The 21,850-nt window shown below is 46.6% G+C and overlaps 8 protein-coding genes across 8 annotated transcripts; 4 read left to right on the top strand and 4 right to left on the bottom strand.

Annotated features, from left to right (window-relative positions):
- Positions 1–618: 618 nt before the first annotated feature.
- Positions 619–3,912, top strand: GLAREA_00107 (uncharacterized protein; the record flags this gene model as incomplete). Its single annotated transcript, XM_008084867.1, has 2 exons — positions 619–1,612; positions 1,673–3,912. 2 exons carry the CDS (start codon positions 619–621, stop codon positions 3,910–3,912), a joined length of 3,234 nt encoding a protein of 1,077 aa, XP_008083058.1.
- A 348-nt stretch (positions 3,913–4,260) lies between these two features.
- Positions 4,261–5,915, top strand: GLAREA_00106 (Ribosomal protein S5 2-like protein; the record flags this gene model as incomplete). The annotated part of the gene is made up of 2 exons (XM_008084866.1): positions 4,261–4,376; positions 4,433–5,915. The coding sequence occupies 2 exons, from the start codon at positions 4,261–4,263 to the stop codon at positions 5,913–5,915; spliced, it is 1,599 nt and encodes a 532-aa protein (XP_008083057.1).
- A 3,045-nt stretch (positions 5,916–8,960) lies between these two features.
- On the bottom strand, positions 8,961–10,105 carry GLAREA_00105 (uncharacterized protein; the record flags this gene model as incomplete). The annotated part of the gene is made up of 7 exons (XM_008084865.1): positions 8,961–9,026; positions 9,080–9,184; positions 9,254–9,393; positions 9,447–9,513; positions 9,570–9,789; positions 9,851–9,987; positions 10,046–10,105. The coding sequence occupies 7 exons, from the start codon at positions 10,103–10,105 to the stop codon at positions 8,961–8,963; spliced, it is 795 nt and encodes a 264-aa protein (XP_008083056.1).
- Positions 10,106–13,427: 3,322 nt separating this feature from the next.
- Positions 13,428–14,350, bottom strand: GLAREA_00104 (uncharacterized protein; the record flags this gene model as incomplete). Its single annotated transcript, XM_008084864.1, has 3 exons — positions 13,428–13,846; positions 13,896–14,194; positions 14,253–14,350. The coding sequence occupies 3 exons, from the start codon at positions 14,348–14,350 to the stop codon at positions 13,428–13,430; spliced, it is 816 nt and encodes a 271-aa protein (XP_008083055.1).
- Positions 14,351–15,837: 1,487 nt separating this feature from the next.
- GLAREA_00103 (histidine permease) lies at positions 15,838–17,899 on the top strand (the record flags this gene model as incomplete). The annotated part of the gene is made up of 5 exons (XM_008084863.1): positions 15,838–16,009; positions 16,062–16,517; positions 16,569–16,578; positions 16,720–16,937; positions 17,103–17,899. 5 exons carry the CDS (start codon positions 15,838–15,840, stop codon positions 17,897–17,899), a joined length of 1,653 nt encoding a protein of 550 aa, XP_008083054.1.
- A 737-nt stretch (positions 17,900–18,636) lies between these two features.
- Positions 18,637–19,693, top strand: GLAREA_00102 (uncharacterized protein; the record flags this gene model as incomplete). The annotated part of the gene is made up of 3 exons (XM_008084862.1): positions 18,637–18,826; positions 18,928–19,194; positions 19,248–19,693. 3 exons carry the CDS (start codon positions 18,637–18,639, stop codon positions 19,691–19,693), a joined length of 903 nt encoding a protein of 300 aa, XP_008083053.1.
- Positions 19,694–19,744: 51 nt separating this feature from the next.
- On the bottom strand, positions 19,745–20,920 carry GLAREA_00101 (uncharacterized protein; the record flags this gene model as incomplete). The annotated part of the gene is made up of 1 exon (XM_008084861.1): positions 19,745–20,920. One exon carries the CDS (start codon positions 20,918–20,920, stop codon positions 19,745–19,747), a length of 1,176 nt encoding a protein of 391 aa, XP_008083052.1.
- Positions 20,921–21,277: 357 nt separating this feature from the next.
- GLAREA_00100 (uncharacterized protein) lies at positions 21,278–21,496 on the bottom strand (the record flags this gene model as incomplete). Its single annotated transcript, XM_008084860.1, has 1 exon — positions 21,278–21,496. The coding sequence occupies one exon, from the start codon at positions 21,494–21,496 to the stop codon at positions 21,278–21,280; it is 219 nt and encodes a 72-aa protein (XP_008083051.1).
- Positions 21,497–21,850: the final 354 nt, after the last annotated feature.

Raw genomic sequence — 21,850 nt, 5'->3', positions numbered from 1 at the left:
GTAATGAATTGTGAATATACAAAATTAGAACAATGAGTGGCCATGGTACGGTTCCTGATACTCAGAAAGTTGCGCGTTCCGGCACCAATGACGCTTAGCGTTTGATCGAACCTTGACCTTTGGAACCAGTCTGTCTTCGAGTACTCGCCATTTTCACTGCGGGATATACTCCATCAACAGAACATCACACAACTTCAATGGTTGACCTTTAAGAACCGGCACTTTGACACATAAATCTGTAAGTTCTCACTTTCCTCTCTTCCTCAAATTTGTCACTTTATGCGTTGGGCATCATCAATACCATCTATCACGTCTTTCGAGCGTCACAAAGACTTCAAAGCTAGCTGAGCGGTCTGGCATCACTTCGCCCTGCCTACCTGCACTTTACCCATCATTCGCACAACATAATCACGTTGTCGGGATGCCACGTAAGAGTCGACAATAGCTGCAGAATACCCCCAAATCTCACCCCTCATATAGAATGTCAATCTATCGAAAAAGCCCAGACTTGCCAACGCCTAATGCGTGACTCGCTCTGAGTTTTAGCTGCAGTACTGACCCGAAGATAGACGATCGCAGATACTATACTTCTTATCCATTCCTCGAACCTCTTCCAAAATGTCGGCATCAGTACCCCAAGTTCCCCCACGCCCTTCGAGGGCTACGAAAGACGCTCCTGCATCTTCGAATAGTCTATCTCCAGAGATGCCCAGAGTTCCTCCTCGCCCAGCTGGTCGTCGTGTAGACCGGTCTGTCTCGCCCGGCCGGGAGAGCTTCGCGAGATCACCCTTCAACGAAACTCCAAATCATCCCAGCCAAATCAAGCCATCGAGCCAGGGAACGAACGGGAATGGGGATCACTCGCACTCAGATTTACCACAACGACCCCCAAGCGTTGTCCTCCCGTCAATTGGGCAGGAAGGAACCGAGTATGCACAAGCATTTGACAGTTCTGATGAGCTGGGCACATCACCTACGCAGACCAGGAATATTGCCAATGATCTGAAGCTTCATGCCCCGAAGCCAGCTCTCCCAACTTCGACCGCCAAGCAACGAGTGTCAACGGTGACTCGTACCGATTCTGGTCAAGCTGCCGCACACGGGATTGGAAAAGCAGGTTCAGTTGATGATAAAGAGCCGTCATCTCGTCCATTGAAGCAAAAGGCTAGTTTCGCAAGCCAAAAGTCGGAAGTTTCAGTCAACACGGAACGACCACCATCAAGTGCAGACAGCGAACATGGTATTCCAGAAATTGGCCAACGTGTGCCTATGTACCCGCATGCGGGTGATGTGCAAGCTCCTTCGCCAGCTCCATTTGCGCAGCCATTTGCACCTGGTATTGGTTTCCACAATGACGGTTCCAAACCTAAACACCATAGTCGCAAACTCAGTGCTCGCGACCATGATGTACCGCTTGAAGCATATGGTCGACATGGCCATCAAATCCTTCCTCATCACCACAATCATTTCGAGAAAGCCTACTATGAGAAACACCCAGAATTATTCAAGAAAGAACTAGGACAATATGGAGAGGGTCGACCGGAGTGGGCTATGAGTAGTGAGGATCTAAACAAGATTGTGAGGGATACAGCTAGCCGAGGCGCTGGACTTGGTAAGGACTATAGATGTGATGTATGCGCTTGAATGAGATGAGAAATCTAATATAATCTAGGAACGTCCCCAGCTGTTATGGGCACACCAAGTGAGCAAGTCGGATTTCAAGCTTCAGAAGAATACGCATCTCGTATTTCCTCTCCACAGACGCGTCCAGTATCAGCTGTATATGGCCACGGGCATTCGAATTCGTCTCAAACTCATGTCGAATCACCGTTGAGAAAGGCTTCATACCCCGCCGATACGAGTGGCAAAGATGCTGGAAGTGCTCTCGGCATGAGCTTGAAAGCCCCTTCCGAATTGGCATTGTCAAGTGAAGTGGAGGACGAAGATGTGATTCACGTTGATCCTATACGACATATGAGCAAGCAACACGGCGGCGCGGGCCGATTGGATTCCACGGAAGACCTCGGTCCTACTGCTGAGAATGATGGTTACCACGACGAGCACCATTATGGCATTCCAATTTTAGCCTCGGACGAAGTTGCGAAGGAGCCTTTTGGTTACGAGCTACAACCTGCAGTATCCCCATTGCAGGAGCGACATAACCCATATCACGAAGGCGGTGGAATCTATCATCACGGATCGACGAGCCAAACGAGCCTGTCGAATAGCAGACCATCGAGCCGACCAGGAAGCATTCACGGCAATATGTCTGGCCTCCGACTACCTTCTGATTCTACCAAATTGGAAGATCTGGAGGAGTACGAACCGCTTTTCCCAGAGGAGGATGAGAAAAATGATAGCAAGAGGCCATCGAGCGTGGCGGACAGGTTCAAGCGGCCAGATCTAAAAAATCGCAAGTTCCCTAGCCAAGATGTGTGGGAGGACAGCCCAGACAGCGTGCACCATACAGCAACTGTCTCAACACCTCAACTACCGGAAGAGACAGAGACCGAAAAGATGGCTGAACCTGATGAGACACCAGAACAAGCCTTTGCTCGTAGACAGGAAGAGCTAGCTGAGAAGGAAGCCAATGACAAGGGTAGCTTTTTGAATAAAGAAAAGAAACCATGGGGAAACAAGGCCCATATTGTTGATGAAACCCGACCTGGATTAGCCCAACGATTCCCAAGTAGAGATATTTGGGAAGACACACCGGATAGTCTGCAATTGCAAACTACTGTCGAGAGAGCTCAATCACCAGAAAGAGAGATCGCTAGTCCATCGGAGGCGCCATTGGAGGAGCGACCGACAACCGGTGGCGTTGCGTATCACCAGGAAAAGGCTGCTGCAGGTTTCCCATTAGGAAATGGTGAAGGTCGTGCTACGACCGGCATTGCTGCTACGCTCAAACCTGCTATTCCTTCTCGACCTGCAAAATCTTCTAAGCTCGCTCAGTCACCTGAAAAACCACAACCGGCCATCCCTGATCGACCACGAAAGACTTCCGACGCAACGGCCCCACCACTTCCAACGAAGACGAAGCCTGTGGTTCCTGCTCGCCCGTCAAAACCCCCTACTCGCGAATCGTCTGAGAACATTCCTCTCAGCCAAGTCGCGTCCAATTCTTCTGCCAAATCTGTTGGATCAGATCAAGGTTCTGCAGCCGCAGCGAAACCAAAGCCGCCAGTTCCGACCAGACCAGTTGGCAGCAAGATTGCAGCTTTGCAGGGTGGTTTTATGGCGGATTTGAATAAGCGGTTGCAACTTGGCGCTCTACCTCCAAAGAAGGAAGAGCCTATCCCTGAGCCAGAAGTGGAAAAGGAGAAAGCTCCATTGGTCGATGCTAGGAAGGGCAGAGCTAGAGGTCCGGCACGAAGAGCACCCGCAGCAAAGAGTCCATCACCTAGCGCAGCTGCTGCCTCCTCTCAGGAGAAGCCATCCATGTCTCTGAGCTTCTCAGTTCCAGCAACATTGTGGGAAATTCATCCTGAACAAGATCTCCTACATGTTTCTTCCCATAAGGAGTCATCTGAATCAACTGCGCCGACAAAAGCATCAGAATCTGCGACTCCAACACTGGCGACCAATACTGCTGGAGATCCTGTCCATGAACCACTAGAGATAGCAGAGGGTGCTGAAAAATCATCTTCCCCACCCTCAGCCGTTGCAGACGAACAATCGCAGCATCGAGAAGAGGTTCAGAAAATCAACGTGCTTGAGGGCGCAGACGAAAAGGACCAAGAAAGTGCGCCAGTGAAAGTCAACGATGAGCCGCCTGTCGCCTCGAAATTCGAGACTTCGCAGTTGCCGCCAGTGGAGCAGGCACGGGAAGATCAAGAAGACGCTATGACTGCTTCTGTGGAAACGGTGAAGGCTAGCGAGGTGCCGCTTCCTAAGGAAGAGGAGTTGTAGACTAGCGTAGTGTTGATTCATGTATTTTGGTTAGTTATTTAGTGGATGGCCCGGGAGAGATGTAGTAGAATGAACGAAATCGAATTCGATGATGTCTTGAATTGTTGGAGTGCAAGTTCTGAGTACGTCATGATCTTGATTGGAATATAAACTATGAGTGTTTTTTCGTAACTTCAAAGCGTCGGGTCTCACTCGAGTAAGGTTATGATAAACGAACAAATAGGGGGGAAGCTTTCCCCGGATTATGTCGGGCTTTCTTCGGCTTTAATGTATACGTGCTATACTTTGAGCGAGGGAGGCAACTTAACGTCCAGTCATAACAAAATAGCAGTTCAAATTTAACTTATCATGGCAGCAAAAGATGTGCAGGATCTTCTGCGTCTCCTTACGACGGGGAGGAATAAGGTCCCAATGCTTGCCGCTATGGGACGCGTCAAAGCACTTCAAACTGCTGGATTGATGAGGTAGGTACGTTCAACACAGTCACTTTATAGATCTAGTAAGCTAACCACTCAAGTAGTATAACAGATGTATCAAACACAGACCTCAAGACACTAAAGACCGCTCTTTCTACCGACGAGAAAACCGCAAAATCTCTCCTCACGGCATGTAAAGCCCAGCTCAAGAATCCCACGCCCTCAAATAAACGCTCCGCTAGCGACCCTCTATCTCCCGCTTCAAAGCGCCTGAAATCCCAGTTCTCCCTCCACGACGTCCCCGAGACCCCACAAGAACTCGAGGCGTCCCTTGCGCTGCCCACACCATCTGTAGACGAAGAGGCGATTTCGAAATGTACCATCTACACGAACCGCGCGCCGTTGGTGCTCGCGTTCGCGGTACAGCTGTTGAAACATACGATGCCGGAACAACCGTTGAGTAGTCGATTGAGTCTGGCGCAGGCGGTGGTTAGTGCGAATAGTAGGACGAAAGCGGTGAGTTTGGGGATTAAAGAGAGGGTAAAGGGGGAGGATTCTTGGGGGGAGGGACAGCCGAAGGTTAGGGTTATGGGGAGGGAGGTTAGTGTGCTGAAGAGGAGTGGGTATGAGTGGAGGGAGGAGGTTGAGGTTGACGGGGGTGATGTCAAGGCGGAGGAGGTGGGTGAGGGAGGGGTGAAGGAAGAAGCTCCAACAGGTTCAGAAGCGACATTGAAAGTTGAATCTCAATCGCCAACTCAAGTATCGAGTACAAATCCAACACAAGCATCAACTACAAAATGGACTGTCTCCTCCACCATCACATCCAAGAAATCAACCTTCGTCGCACGCTCTATCACCATCACCTCGCAAACCCAAGCAACCCACGCCCTTTCAACCCTCCTCTCAGACCCAACCCTCAACCTCTCCTCAGCATCCCACAACATAACCGCCTACCGCCTCCTCGCCCCCTCAGGCCACATCAACGAATCCTGCTCCGACGACGGCGAATCCGGCGGCGGCCGTCACATTCTCAAAATCCTCCAAGATTCCAACCTCACAAACGTCCTGCTGGTCGTCACCCGCTGGTACGGCGGCATCATGCTCGGCCCGGACCGCTGGCGCATCATGAGCGACGTCTCCCGCGACGCCCTCTCCCAACGTCTACGCGTCGCGGGCGTCGTAAGAGGTGAAGCGCTTTGGGGATTGGATCTTGAGAACTCAGAAACGTCGCATACCACTTCTCCGCTTACGGGGGCGGGACTCCCGATTCATCGTCCTGAAGGCGCGAGGGCTTATCTGTTGAAATCTTTCCCTTCACCTCCTGGCCCGCCGGATGTGAAGGGCAAGAAGAAGACGGTGGCGCAGATTAACGGTGAGAAAGAAGAGAATCTGGGGTTACTGTTGGGGGCACTGGAGATGCTGTTTGTGAGTTGGAGGGGGCTGGGGAGGGAGGAGTTGGAGAGGAGGGCTTGGGGGTGGTATGTCGCTGTTAGGCCGGAGGTTGAGGGGGGTGTTGCCGGGTGGGGTGGGAAGGGGGATGTTAGGTTGAGTGGGATTTTGGGGTTGAGGAGGAAGATTGAAGGCTGAAAGACGAGAAGGTGTTCGCAGGTTGCGTTGTAAATGGTTTGTGGTTGGTTCCTCAAAGTTATAAGATCTAGCGGAACGAATATACCACAACATGATGAAAATTCGTATAAAAATGCTCATCTCACCATACCTCAAAATGTCATCATCATGTCCGCTTGAAGTATACTCACATGGAAGGGATTATAATCAAGTCTACGCTAGTCGACAAGTAGTGTTACGAGAAAGTAGTGTGCAGGCTTTACGAATCCACCAATTACCGAGACATCAGAGGTCATGGATGAGAATTGGGACTGCTGAGGGTGCCTAGGGAATTTGTCGGATAGTAAGGCCAATGTTGTGAACACGTTCACGCTCAATACCCATCCCCAGTGAAGAATCAAGTGTATAAATAACCGTTCCCCTCCCTTGTTCATATTTGTACAAACTCCCTTTACATCTTATAGACAAAATCTGGAGGTTGTCCTGGCATTAGACTTGTAAAATTTTGATAGTTCATGCCTGTTCGACGAAACTTTCATATTTTTTAGATGCTGGTTTTTTACGGTGATGGCGTTGATGGGCTGGGTGGATGGTGATGTGGCTGGATTCGGTGGTGGTATGGGAAACGGTGATAAAGATGAGAGTTTTGCGGGAGTTGAAAATGGGTTTGTGAAATGAGAGAGATTTTGTTTTCATTTAGAATGGATCTGGTTTGGATATGTCATTCGTGCTAGCGAACGCTTAGTACGCAATATTGTATACAGACCCGGCGTTCGTTGGAGGTCAGAGTGTTTCCTTTAACACTAACATGTTCCATGGCCTTGAATATTTTGTGGTGTTCTCTTTAAATAATAGTAGGTAGAAATATTTCTTTTAGGTGCTCGAGTGTAGAATCGTGTACTCTTTTACTTTTGTTTGTCTCGCTACTTTAACACCCTCGCTATAGCAAGTCCATAGCCTCTTAACCAAACCCTACAATCTTACAGATCGATACCCAATATCTCATCGCAAAAGATCATAATGAGCGATTCTATTGAAGATTACATGTATTGAAATGATCCTGGTTATTTTATTATGACTCTTATTCAAACTAACTTCACCCTTAGTCTGACTCGACTCACTTTTTAATTCAACTCCCTCCCTAAATCAAAACCAACCAACCCTTATATACCCCCGCTTGCAACGCAACACTGAAACATCATCGGTCTCAATTATGAAGCAACAGTTCCATAAGTGCGTGGCTCGTAAACTGTTGAGTTTAAGATATAAGCTTCTGAAAAGTGGCATTTGTGTTCGTGAATCTTGATTTTCTAGGGGTGTTTGTGACTCTGTTAGAAGGATGGTTTTACTTATGGTGAGAGTAGGATTCGATGGCGAATTGGGATTCGGCGGCGAGGGGTTTGTGCGAGAAGTAGTGATAGGAGGGATGACAACGGAGTGTTTGTAAGGCTGTGTGTTTTTTCTTCTTAAAAGGGCATGTTTCTGGCTATGGAAGAATTGGCTCAAGAAGACGACTCCCGATGTAGTGATGTTTGTGCTGTGCAGAAGCTTTTTATACGTCTGAAGCATGTGAGTGTTGGGCATGTCGTGGTTTAAATAAAGGGACTTATAGGTGCTTCATGTACAAGACAATCAGTGGAAAGGAATAGGAAGGTTTGAGTTTGATGTATTCGGATGATTCCGAAAGTTTGGAATCGTAGAGAGTAAAAAGGTGAAGTGAAAAGTAGTAGAATAGCCGAAAAACAGGATTAAGAACTTAAAATGTGAGTTGAGATTTCGTGAGATTTGTAAGAATCTACGCATCTTGTTTGAAAGGGCAAACTTTTATACATTCGCATTGTCTAATGTTGATTTATGGAGACATTCGTTCAAATTCTATATCCGTTATAGGTAATTAAGTCGAGATTAATATAGTCAATTAATTAGACTTCATATATATATAAGTGCTCATTCATGGCGGTCAATGTTTGAATTGACTTTCACCCTAGTGCCCGGAAGCCGACCTGTGAAATACAGTTAATTCTTGTACTACCCGCTTGACTGCTCAAGTTCATTTCCACGAAAATAAAGAATTTTTGAAAACGAATGGCGATACTACGAGATTCTATAGTTTTAGGGAGAATTACTCGTTTTCGATATACAAAGTCTTCTATGATTGGGGTATAGCACAGAATATCATAACTTGGAATAATGTCACAACATACCAACATGCATGGCATCGATTTAAGGGCACCAGGGGGTCCGTTAATGATCAGTGACTACGAACGTACACTGCTGTTCTATATATACATTAGAAGTCGGGAAAACAGTTGCAAAAAGAACACAACACAGAAGCATACGTGCGTACTTGAAACTGGCGTATAGAGTGTTGATGGAGCAATGGTTGATCGAACGCAATTGGAACTAAAAATTGGCCGAGGTTGCAGCAATAGACCTCACGGAACCGCTAACTCCCTCTCACATATTCCCACATCCTCCTAAATTGATATATGAAAGTTGGGGTTACAAACCAGTAGAAAGACCAAACTATTTCATCCAAATCTTTTCTACATTTCGCTTCCCCTGTTTTCGGTGACGGTGGAGTATTCGGCAGTAACTAGATGAGTAGTATGAAACTTTGCGTTCAGGAATAATCTTGCTAAAAATTTCTTTCTGCTTCTATTCTCCTAGGCAATTCATCTCAGAAACTCCTACCGTCCAACTCAATTCGAGCTGTGAGGCTCCAAGCGCATTGCAGCATATGTTGGTCATTTGGGCTGTATTAGTAATTTGAATTCTCCGACTTTGGGTCAATATAAAGACAGCTTCACAGTTGCAGACAAGCAAGAGACGATTGTGATCAGTCTACTTTCCAGAAATTGAAGCCCCAGATTTGATGTCATGAGCTCTCTCCTACTGAAACTTGATATGCTCATTAACCTCCACTATTAGCGGAACATCTCACAAGTCCAGACTTCTTGCAACGATACTCGATGGCGAAGTATGAGCCATGAAAACCCTTCCAGCTATGTCCTCTCAACACATCCAAACCTCACATCCTCAATAGTCATAACCCACCACGGCTATCTAAGACCCGTTCCACACCGCCGGTCCCAAATTTCGTTTATCCCAAGCCATATCAGTCTTCGTCTCCTACACAATATTAGCCTCCTTCACATCCCCATAAACCCAAAACATCAACTCACATATTCATAAAACCACTGATGCAAAATCGGATCATCATACTCGTACGCCCCAGGCATACTAGTCAGCGGTCCAGGATTTCCTGTTCCGCCGCCGGAAACAGAAATCTACACAAAAGACCATCAGCAAGGCGCAATCGAGCGAGAGGAGAGAGGGGATAAGTGAGGATGACCAACCTGAGCACAAGAAATATACATCTGCGCCGCCGAGTTATAGGGTAATGGTTGCATACTGTTCACATTCATATGCTCAATTCGGAAGAGGTATTCTCCATCCGGGACATTTTTCGGGATGACGAAAGGAATCTTTTGAACCTCTGGATCTAATCAGTACCGTTTCACAATTGGTCTCGGGGGTTGGATATCATACCGAAATTTGGCCAGGTCGGGAAATTAGTTGCGTCTTTCGTGGGGAAGTCTTCGTAGATTTTGAACCACTGAGATACACGTCTGTTAGAATGGAGTTAAGAGAGTTTAAGGTGGAGATACTGACGTGCTGTCCATCACCTTCCCAATCCATCGCCGTCTTCCCCTCCGGAACTCTGCCCATATATGCGGTAAGCGGTCCCGGATGATACAGGCCCTTCTGATATTGAGAGCTCGCATAAGCTTTATCATTGACATAGAACCCGAAAGTGTCGCCGGCTTTCACAGCGAGTGTTTTATTCGCAAAGGTAGCGTTGAAACCGCAGCGATTGTCGATTTTAAGTGCGCTGTGAGGTGGTGAGGTTAGGGCTTTGCAAGATCGACTTGGTGAGAGGAGAGGGTGCTTACTCTTCTGGTTTGTCGATGTACAATGCTTCGAAGTTGTCGCCCCAGCTGTTGTAGACGTATTTGGAATCTCCGTGATGGCGAACGTATTCCCAGTGGCCGTAGTCGACGTCGTTGTGAAATACTTCGGGGAGAACGTACTAGAGATTTGATCGTCAGACTCCATTTGAAGAGGTGGTACTTTTAGATGTCACTTACATGAGCATTGGTAGAAGCAAAGCTCGCTACAGTAGCAGCGGCAAGAAGTAGCGACCTCATGGTGGAGTAGTTTCTTTCCAATTATATGATATGTGATAGTGTGATAACGAAGATGTCAAGAAAACAGAATGCTACATCTTACCTCCTCTTTATGTCAATTTCAACTGTTCTGTTCCATACCTAGAAATATCCAAATCTCACATCTTTGGACAGGGATATATTATGCTAATAAGGCCCTTAGGAATCATTGCATTGGGAAAAGAGCACTTTCCCGTTGCATTCAACATGGCTGATTGTGAATTCTCCGTCATTATAGCGCGGATATTTCAGATCAATAGACCGATATAACCTCTTCATCCGCGATTACTAGATCGAGGAGAAAAGCTTATGTTCCTCCGTTCTAGAATTGTGGCACGGTGCATTTCATGCTATGAGCTTATTCCTGGTACTTACACACTAGCCACCAGGGACAACTCACGACAGCAACTAAATCCACGCACGCAAACCAATCAATAATACATTACCTCCCGGAGACAATTCCAGAGCAATCATCTTAGGTATGTTTCTCTGCGGCACTGCGCGGGAAAGACAAATCAGAATACTGCCGGTGCACACCATCCGGGAGATCTTGTGGGTATTTCCCAGGCACGAGACAGGGACGTTTAACCTTTCCTGGTTCCTGTTTGCATGATGTACTTCTACAGAATCAATGTCCGGGGTGTATATAAGATCACCAGATCTCGTTGGTAGTGGTACTGTGGGGTACATGAACTGGTTGATTTGAGGGAAATGTTATGGGTGGCTTGGTTGGTGAAAAAGATAGATGCGCTGACTTAGTTTAAGCCCAGGTGCTAACACCCAGTATGTCCAAGGGTCTCTCGAGAAGAATTATGCCTGTGCACATAATAAAACCCTACCTCAACGGGTGTTCTTTTCGAAGATATTTTCGTAGATAATACATGCAAGCATTGCTTGGAAGAATGCGAGAAAACAATGTGTCTGCAAAGGCGCATTCGCTTCTATGCAGACTAGGCTCGCAAGAGTAGGAGTAAGAACACTTTAGTGATTTTTCAACTTACTTATTCCATCGTCGCGGAAAGGAAAATATGCGCTGAAAGATTACAAGAAGTAATGTAGCGTAGAAGATCTTCTGCTGCTAAGTCATTCCGGTCCTACGCACAGATGTGCCTCTTCTCTCCCGCTGCTATTCGAGGATAGCAAGTTGCTTTAAGCTGGACATGATATCGAAAATCTGAATAGAGTACATCATTCACTCTTACATCTCCAAATACCGTCGCGACTTCGAAAGTCATGTTTTATTTTCCGGTGTGGTAGTTGGCGAATTAGTGCGACTTGATCTGTCCTTCTCGTGTGTCTCCTGCGGCTGCTGGTATGGAGCTGGAGGATACTGTGAGCCCGGTGCCATCGGGTCTGCTGCCCTGTTCCTTCTCCTCACGAGTTCTAGCAATTTCTTCTCCTTTATGCGATATTCTTCCTTCCTACGTGTTTCCTCTTTTTCCGCTGTAAAATGTTAGATTTCTGCCGAGACCAGGACTAGTAAACTCAACATTCTGAAGGCTTTGATTGCCGTTGGAAGGAAATCTGATCTAGCATCTCGTCACGACGAACGGGGTCTAGTATCCCTATCGAGGAGATTTGTCTAGTATACACAAAAATCGTTGCCCCTAAATCTAATAACTCGGATCGATAGCTGTGCAGGTACGCACCCTTTGCGTCGTGGTAGCCGGCTGGTGCTCTGGAATAGATGGTTAGGCATACAAACTTGAAAATGTTGGAAAGGACGACAGCAGAAACCCCGCTCATATAGTCGAGTCATCAGACTGCAATTGGGCCAACCCTGCGCGTTTAGGTATTGTGCTGACTGGTTGCATGAGGCAGACTCGGCGTAGGCAGGCGGTAGCGTCTGTGGTGAAACCAAAGATATCGCTTTTGGGCGAATGAGGTATTGCTCTCCTCGGGTCAATAGTGGTGGGCTGCTCGAATTTTCACTACCTCGCAAGCCACCCAGCAAAGTGTTGCTGCTTAAAAGCCTGATAAAAATGATTTAGTCAAGGTACTGCCAGTAATATAGATTACGTTCTCAAGAGCGGAGTGTCAAATTCACAAAGGATCGTCCAATACGACAGCAACAATGGAAGGATATCCGAAAATGGCGATACACATGGGCGAGTACCCCGAACTCGCTATATTCAGGCGCTTTGCTGCACTGAATGTCCATAATATCCTCTATTTGCAAGCAGAATTACAAACGCTAGAGTTGAAATTTAGATCATATGAATCAGATGACATGACATCCGGAATAGCGCATCGAATGCGGTATGCAAAAGACTGGTACACACTGGGGCAGTCCATCGAGATGGCTTCGATTAACCCATCAGGTGATAACGCACGACAATGGAAAACATTTTTGAAAATACGCGATAAGCTCAGAGAATATAGTAATGACAAAAGAAAGATGCTGTAATTTCACCTTGAGTCTGACCTCTAGCAGATGCTGCTATCATACAACAAAAAGAGCTAGCAAGAACGGACTACCCGAACAAGAAAGATCTGAAGTTTTTGAGGGACTGGATGATAAGCAGTGATATGGGGAATATTAGCCTCATTGGACAGGATAGTGAGATATGGACCGAGACGAAATTGTTGGAACTTCTCACCATCAGGAAACGACCCGTGAATGACCCGTTCACGAAATGGATTGTAGATCATTTTTTGTGGTGGTACCAAGGATTATTTGGCAGGAAGGTACTTCCCTTTTCCTCCATACAGCATACAGCGTGATATTAAGGAAAACAGCAGAAGAAGACGGATGAAAACGAATCGCACTTTGCGGGAAGCGTGTATCATGATGACGCTAAAGCAGCAAAAGTGACAAAGATGATCACAACCATACTGGCATCGAGTTTGCCAGCTGCCTCGATCATCCTCCTGTACTTGATGGACACAATGGTGAAAAGAATCGGAGTGGCCACTGGGCTAGCTGTTTGCTTTTCAATGGTCTTGTCGTTAGTGACAGATGCCCGCGCTGTTGACATATTCGCAGCGACTGCTGCGTAGGTCTAATTGCTTACTACCATGGTAAATCCTTGACTAACATTGCAAAGGTTTTCGGCTGTGCAGGTGGTGTATATCGGATCAACCAACTTTCAAGCTCGGCAATAAGCAGGATATTTGCCGAGTGTCCTTTGACGTTTGTCAACCCTTCATCTGGTGGGCTGTCAAGAGAAAGGATAGTGTACGAACCCTTACGGATGTCAATTGAACCAGAATCCCGGCTCCCGGCGGATCGGCTCAAGGATAAGCTACCGCTTCCGAATATCAGGAAGGATTCCACCTCATCTCTGTATTGTAATTAGGAATTTTATCCAAATCTTTGCTTAGCCAAAGCTTTCAACATAGCCATGGTGCCTTCTTCCTTTGTACGGTATTCTTGTAGCCTCTCATCTCTTTCTGCTTGCCGTGCTCTTAAGATTTCTTCTTTCCTCAGCTCCCTCTCGTTCTTCTTCCGCTCATGCTCTTGTTTCTGCTTCTTGAAATCATTGATTCCGTCACCACCACCCATCAATTCTGTGTCAGGCACTTCCGCGGCCCCTGGCGACTTTTCTCGAAATGCCTTCATTGTTTCGTTCACTTCCTTCTTTTTCTCTAATTGACGCTCTCGAGTCCCTGCCTCTGCTCGTGGGACTAATTCGTCCAAAGCGGCTTTCTGTTCTTTACGGTCAATTTTTCTAGCGAATCTTATATCGTCTCGTCTCAGAAGCCCATCTTCTTCGTCCATTTCTAAAATTCTTTTAGTAAGGTCATCGCATACTAATGAGTCGTTTCTTACCTCGTTTAAGCTCCAAGTCTTGCATATTGGGAATGCTAGGTCCCATTCTGCCACCTCTTGATCTGCCATCCTGTTCGGGCAAAGCAGGCCCGATAGAGCCATCGCTGTCGCTGTTGTCTTCGACTTCGTTTCGTCTCCTTCCCGCAGATTCTGTCCCACGGCCTTTGGGCGAACGCCTTCGCGGCTCAGTACTCATTGCCTTTTCAGGTCCATCAAATGCTGATTCCGCTGCTTGATTTTGTACTGCTTTCTGCAGAGTTTCGGGATCATACCAACCCTCTGCAAGTTCTCCACGATTCCTCACGTATGTTAGCCCAAAAGTGCTTGGTAGTGCTTGACAGAGCCATAACTCCTTACCATTTTCCAATAAAGCTCTTCCACCAACCCTGGGCTTCCACATCATCTAAATCTTCAAGGACTTTTTGCTTCTGTATATCAAGATACAACGCGAACATCGGTTTGAAGTTTCTGTAATCGTGTTTGGAAAGTGGCCTCGAGTTATAAGGCAGCTCTTGCGGGATCGTGACATGCTCGCGTTTGCGCTTGTGGTGATGTCGAGGGGGGGATCGTGTTCGATGTGAAGAGGAATGATGCTGCCGAGGAGACCTGGATCTTGCAATTCGCTCATGACCGTCGCCTCGACGCCGAATACTTTGATCTGCCATTGCTTCACAGCTCTCGATTCGATAATCAATGTGGTCGCGTGGGGTACCTATCCAAGAATGGATGCATTGGCGCGGTCTTGAAGTTCTCTGTCACGTGAATCGGCAGCTCCCGTCTTATCTTTGCTGTGGAGTGACATGGGCAAATTCCGGTCCCTTGAGATCTGCCACCGAGCTTGTTTGCGCCATCCTCAGATCCCTCACACAACAGCTCATTACTTTGTGGGGAGACATCAGAACACAAATAATCATTACGGAGCAGTCAGAGGATCATACCGTTTCCCTAAGACGATTTGCTTTCCAAGAAAACATATCGAGATCTGATAGAAGGTCATTGCATCCTGTTACGTTTGTCCATGAGTCCAGCCATGCTCACGGTGTTTGGCGTTAAACAGACAGGCCAAGACCCTTGATACTCGCATATTCCACCTTACTCCATTGCGGCGAAACACTGTCCATCGCCATCCTTATCACTATTCGCGAGGCCATAATCGTGGAGCAGTTATCCAACCGATTTGTTTCCCAACTTCCCCGGTATCTGTAGCCGACAGATTATGGAGGTAATCCAGTAACTGAAGAGAGGGAATGGACCGAATGTCTTCGGGGTTCCCGAGTTTTTGTTATCACTCGAACTATCATATCTGGCGAGCTCGTGGTATCCATGGCGGCGGCCATGTAACGATTGACCATGCTTATGCAGGCCATCACACAGAAACGCTCAAACCGTCCATTCCCACGCAAGCCTGCAGGATATCTCGCTGAAAGATCTATGGGTCACGGAGCGGCGGGTATGCTGATAGGCTTCAGACCACGAATACCAGGTGTATCGCAGCTCCTTGCGCCTCTTCTAAAGCTGGAATCTCAGAAGCTCGTTACTTGAGATTGAAGATCCTAACATTGGCATATCCCGTGGCTAGATAAGTCATGATTATTATCAGCGAGCAGCTATCCCCGCGGCCAGATATGGCGAGCAAGATAGCCGCATTTCTTTTCCGCATTGGTGGCCAGATCCAAGAACTCAAGATGATCTAAGCTTCGGGGCTTTCTTCGTTGCATGGCAAACAGGCCTATTCCCGCGTGAGAGGCTAATCTGCTTGAGGTGGTATTCACCGGAGTGCAGCATGTAGGACAGGGTTGAGCACTACATGGGAGCTCCAGCCCGTTGTTATCCGTATCACGGTCTGAAATATTCTATAAACTACAAGGCCTCCCCGAGATCGAAAGCTTGAAGCTGTAATTTATTCAGCGCAGAGTGTATCTATGCTACCCATCCATCCACCATGGAGTCCGAAAAAGCTGTGCACATCTCGGAAGAGAAACCAACCTATGATGACAAGAATGTTCGATCTTCAACATCTGATCCCGAATTTGGTGAAGGAGAGGCAATTGAGACAACCAAAAGAGGTTTGAAGGCTCGCCATGCCCAGATGATTGCCCTTGGTGGTACAATTGGTAAGTTCGCTTATTGTGGTTTACATACTTCAATTGGTTAACAGAGTCTAAGGTACTGGTCTGTTCGTTGGATCCGGAGGAACACTCGCAACAGGTGGACCGGCGTTCATTCTCGTTGCTTATATTATCCTATCGATCTTGGTTTTATTCGTTGTCACTGGAATAACTGAGGTTGCGGCCTATTTACCTGTTAGCGGTGGTACGATGAGTTATTACGGACATCGCAATGTCTCAAACTCACTCGGTTTCGCCATGGGCTGGCTATACTTCTATTCGCTTGGTATACTAGTACCTTACGAGATTACTGCTGCTGGTCTTGTAATCGACTATTGGAATTCGCCTGTCAATATTGGTGTTTGGATTACGATATTCATCATTGTTATTGTTGGGTTAAATACTCTACCGGTCCAATTCTATGGCGAAACCGAGTTCTGGTTCGCTTCATTGAAAGTGTTCATGATGATTGGTCTATTGGTTCTCTCGTTCATCCTCTTTTGGGGAGGTGGTCGTAAGTTTTCCGAAAAGCATGTTTGACGAGTCGATGCTAACATGATTGTAGCGAATCAACAGTAAGCAAATTGAATTCCTCAATCCCCGCCATTACTCCATTTCGACTCTGGTGCACTTGCCGAAGCAAATTGAAAAGAAAACCATCGAACATCAATCAAGTTCGTTACGCGATTCAAAGAATGGTTGCTAACGCCAAATAGTGGCATTTTAGGTTTTCATAACTGGAAAGATCCGGGAGCTACAACGACATATCTAAGAAGTGGTGGAACAGGAACATTCATTGCTTTCTGGAAAGTGATTGTTCTTTCCGCCTTCCCGTTTACCTTCGCACCGGAGTTGTTGGTTGTTACTGGTGGTGAGATGAAGTCTCCAAGACGCAACCTTCCAATAGCTGCCAAACGATACTTCTATCGACTAGGTACGTGGAATTTTCCTACCCTATCTTTTCATCTACCACGATATTCAAATCAGTCTGTTCAAGGGGCATGTTTTGCAAGTTACGTGCGAGTGTTGCCATTCAATCAGAGATTGGCCACTATCTTTTGCTAGAACGACCCGTGAGAACTTAGCTAATACCAGATAGTCTTCTTCTACATTGGAAGTGTCCTTGCCATAGGAATCATCTCCCCATTCAATGCTGCTGCCCTCACAGACGGTGGCGTAGGTGCCAAATCCTCAGCCTTTGTGGTCGGAATTCAAGAAGCGGGTATCTCAGGTCTGGGCAGCGTTATCAACGCAATCATCATCACGTCCGCATGGTCTTCTGGAAACTCGTTCCTCTACATGTCATCCCGCTCACTTTACTCTCTCGCTGTTGCTGGGAACGCTCCAAAGATCTTTACCAAATGCACAAAGGGTGGTGTGCCTTACATGGCGGTCGCAGCAGCGTCATTATTTTCTCCTCTCGCATATCTCAATTGCGCAAACAGTGGTTCTATTGTCTTCGCCTGGTTTGTAAACCTTACCAACACTTCTGGGTTTATTTCCTGGATCTGCTGCTGTATCGTCTACATTCGATTCCGCAAAGCGACTGTGGTCCAAAACCTCCCTCGCGAAGCCATTCCTTACCGTTCCATAGTTCAGCCATACGGTGCATGGATTGCCATGGTCGCTTTCATCATCCTCACGCTCATCAACGGATTCGATGTTTTCTTCCCAGAGAAATTCAATGCTAGTTCGTTCCTTACGGCCTATGTTGGTATTCCGTTGTTCTTGGTGATTTACTTTGTGCATCGCGCCTTTCACTGGAGTGATAAGTGGGCGCATGCTAGTGAGGATGTGGATTTACATAGCGGCATTGATGTAGTCATTGCTAATGAGGTTGCGGAGCCGGTTGGACCTGTTACTTGGAAGAAGAAGATGCAGGGGTGGTTTACATAGATGCTCGTTACGATCGAGTTGATTAGAGGAGAAAGATCTAAGACTGTTGATAGAATAGGCCCATATAAATATACACATGATACTCATAATGCTTCTGCAACGCTCGCTATAAGATGACCCAACTTTTAGACCGCATGCTATCTTGGCTTTCTCAATTAATAAAGACGAATAATTAGCTTTTGAAAATACCAGTGCTTGCCTAAGAGAATATAATATTACCCATTTTCGTTACCCCGAACTAGCTTCTTGGTAATGGAGCTAGATCGGATTCTAAGTGGGTGTACATACATTGGACAAGAACGAAGTAGTTCTTATTTATAATGTTAGCATACCTCGATGTATGTGTGTGTAACAAGAGTACTACTTACTTCCATGATAAGATGTCCCACGTTAATCGATGGTATTGTTTGTAAAATAACTGCGCCTTGCATTTGATTTTCAACATCCGCTTTTCAAATTGTCATGAGTATCTTCATTTAGTATCTTCGTATAAATATATTATTCTCCGAGTATCAAAAGATATACACTCGTCTCTAATCTACACTTTCTCTAGTTGACACTACTTAGCCAACACTCGTGACACTCCCCCACTCTCATCCCCGCTTATTGACATACCATCCTCCTCTCACTCTCACAATCTCGTAAAACTCCAGCTAATAATTCAAATAACCTCAAAAACCACATTCAATCAACATCTTATCTTAAAACAAACCAGACACTCATCACAGTCTCCTACAATGTCAAGTGAAGCCCCCAACCCCACACCCGCCTACGACAGCCAAGTAGTCTACGGCGATAAAGCCCTCTACGCCCGCCTGAACACCCTTATAACAGACCATCAATCCAAAAAGGACACCACAAATTTAAGACAAGTAGAATCCTTCGAGATCCCAATCCGCTCCGGAAAAGCTTGGGTCGTGAAGAAAGGTCTCAATCCTTCCTATATCCCCCTTCACAACCTATCACCTCCATCACATCTTTCCCGATATCACACCTTTTGACTTTCTGATATCTTCTGACTTCCACAGGACAAGTCCTAACCCTCACCACCCCCCACGGACCCCAAGTAGGCGATCTCAACATATTCTCTCTCACGAATCCGCGTGAACGCCTTTGGGCATCACGAACGCGTCAACTGCACGCCTCACACGTGAGTATCGGCGATCGACTATGGTCGAATCTACCGTACTTACGTCCGTTATGTACTATAATCGGGGATTCGCTTGCAAACTATGGAGTTGATGGGAATGGAGGACGTGTACATGATTTATTGGGGACGAGATGTGATCCTTACGGTACGCAACACCACTCCTGAGGTTTGAGCAAGGACTAATAGCATTGTGGAAAGTAAACAAGATATTGGCGGACTCGTCGTTTGATTACCACTGCCACTCCAACCTAACCCGCGCCATCCTCCCCTACGGACTCCACGAATCCGACGTCCACGACGTCCTCAACGTCTTCCAAGTCACGGGTCTCAACCGCGACGGGAAATACTTCATGTCGCCCTGTCCGGCCAAGCCCGGAGACTATTTCTCAGTGCTCGCCGAAACAGATCTGTTGTGTGCGTTATCGACGTGTCCCGGGGGCGATCTGAGTGTTTATGGGTGGGGAGAGGAGAGTGCGCGCAGGATGTTGGAGACGTGTAGGCCGATTGGGGTGGAGGTGCTGGAAATTGTGGAGGGGAAACGGGATGAGGTTTTGGAGGGGTGGAGGGAGAGTGAGGTTGCTAATCGGAGGGGGGGTGGGTATGAGGGGTTGCATGGTTTGGGGATGCCGGTATTTGGGGTGTAGGGTGTTAGATTTAATTAAATCTTGCTAATGTCTTATTGCTGTGTCGTATACTTATAGGTTTGCTGGCAAGCAACAAACATTGCTTACAAATACCGGGTCGAACTCCTTTTCCGATTTCACGTCTAATAGGTAGCCTACTCTTCCATCGATGATTATATCCTTCAGCGCTACCTGGATAGTAGTCCCCTTTTGCAGAACTGCCCATCTTCGGTCGGTATCGTCAACGCCTATTCCATAATGATGCCAATCCTTTCTAGCAGCAATGTTTCTGAAAAGATCAACTTTATTGCCGTCAGACGAATCTGGTATGACCAAGTCAAAGCAGCAGTAAAGAGAATCGAAGCTGGTGAAACCGACCACCACTGCGAATTGTTCGTCTTTTGCATCAGTAGATCTATCAGAACTAAGACTCTTATTGGCAACTGCCTCGAACATTACAATGCCTGGGATCGCAGCCTCATCATTGTGTAAACGAAGATGACTTGTGTATTGGTACAAGTCCGCCGATCTCTGAAAGGTAACATCAGAAGTGAAGATGTGTGACGACTCTACCCGTCCATTGAAGCTATGCGACGACTCTGCGCATCCTTCAGTTCCAATTATAGATAGAGATTCGTTATTATGGCGAAGCTCAAGTATATCTCGACACTCTAGGATTGGTTCGATCATGCTTTCATAATCATTATGCCTAATGTCTCGTATATAGATGCTTGCCATAGGAAACCCGACATCATCATCTTCGAACAATTCAAGTTTGCTTCCCATAACGCGACAATAAGTATTCACTCCTCCGTCGAACTCCTTTCTAAGTCGAATAGCAATTTGACTGCCATAGACACCCAGCCGATAACAATTTAGCAGCCCAATCGCTGAGTGGTTCGTAACCATAAGAGGCAGGGTAATCTTTAACCCTTTTTGGGTTATAAAATACTCTTCTAGGGTCGCTGATAAACCTCCACAAACAATACTTCCAGAGAGTTGAAAATCCACGGGAGAATTGGCTAATGGATTGACAGCGAATTCCGTGGGTCGCCACCAACAGAAAATAGATTGATCCTGGGATGATTTGGTTATCTCCAACTGCAAACGTTGAAAAGCCTTTGGTCCCTCGCCGTAAATCATCGGCATGTTGATATCAAAAAGACCCATCAAGCAATAAGCCTCATCTTCCACCCTGGTAGTTTCCCTGTATGAAGCCCAGAACATCTTCTGGGCCGCACTAATCATTTTAAGGCGCCCCATGTCCACTGGAGAATGGGATGAGTAGCCATCTCGGAAATGTATCCCACTAATCCCTGTGATTTGAGAAATAATGTGCTCCAGGCATTTCTTGGTACCTATGTCCTCCCAATGACTGTTGCAAAACACCAGCGATCTCGGCGCCAGTAGCTCTTGTAAAGTCCAGCCTCGTGTAAACCATCTACTCTTCCGGAATTGATTGTAATCACCAGCCGGATCATTGTCGGAATCCACATCCACAAGATATGCATAACACACTACTGAACTACCATACCATCGAAACATGGAGTTGATAGCCTCAGAGAGCTCGGCACTGTTCGTCTTATCAATGCAACAAGTGTCAATTCACACATAGTCGAAGTTTTCCTCGGCAGTTTTTTTACAGCAGGCTTCAATCTTCTGAAATCCCGCTTTGCTCGAAATTGCCCTCCGATCTGGATTTTGAATGTCCTGGAAAGAAACTTCTTCATTTCCCCAAGTATGTGATAGGATGGCGTAAAAAGGAGCTTTCCTTTCATCGAGAAATTGCGTGAGCTGAATGGTCTTGGTATTGAGCAGCCACATTTTGAACGAGATGGATATCTAGATATGAAGCGGAAACCCTTGGAGCAAAGTCGAGGTTAATAATGCTAATGGATGGCTTTGGAGGTGGAGAACAAGAGAGGTGCGACGAGCTGACCTAGAACTCGGCTTTATGCCAGTTAACAGCCGACTCTGGGCGCGCCTCACCCACCCCGTAAGGTCGTTACATAGGTACATATCAAGGTGAGTACCTGTACGATACCAAATCAAGCCTTAAGGCATCCAAGCTTCAAGGTATCCATTCCTTTAGTGAGACTCGACATCATCAATATTATGTATATATTTGTGACTCCAAAAATCTCCCTCTCTTCTCCATATCAGGGAAGTTAGAATGAA

The sequence above is a fragment of the Glarea lozoyensis genome (assembly GCF_000409485.1).
Source record: "Glarea lozoyensis ATCC 20868 chromosome Unknown GLAREA3, whole genome shotgun sequence".
NCBI classification, from domain to species: Eukaryota; Fungi; Ascomycota; class Leotiomycetes; order Helotiales; family Helotiaceae; genus Glarea; species Glarea lozoyensis.
The sequence above is the reverse complement of the archived record's forward strand: the minus strand, read 5'-3'. Positions and strand labels throughout refer to the sequence as shown.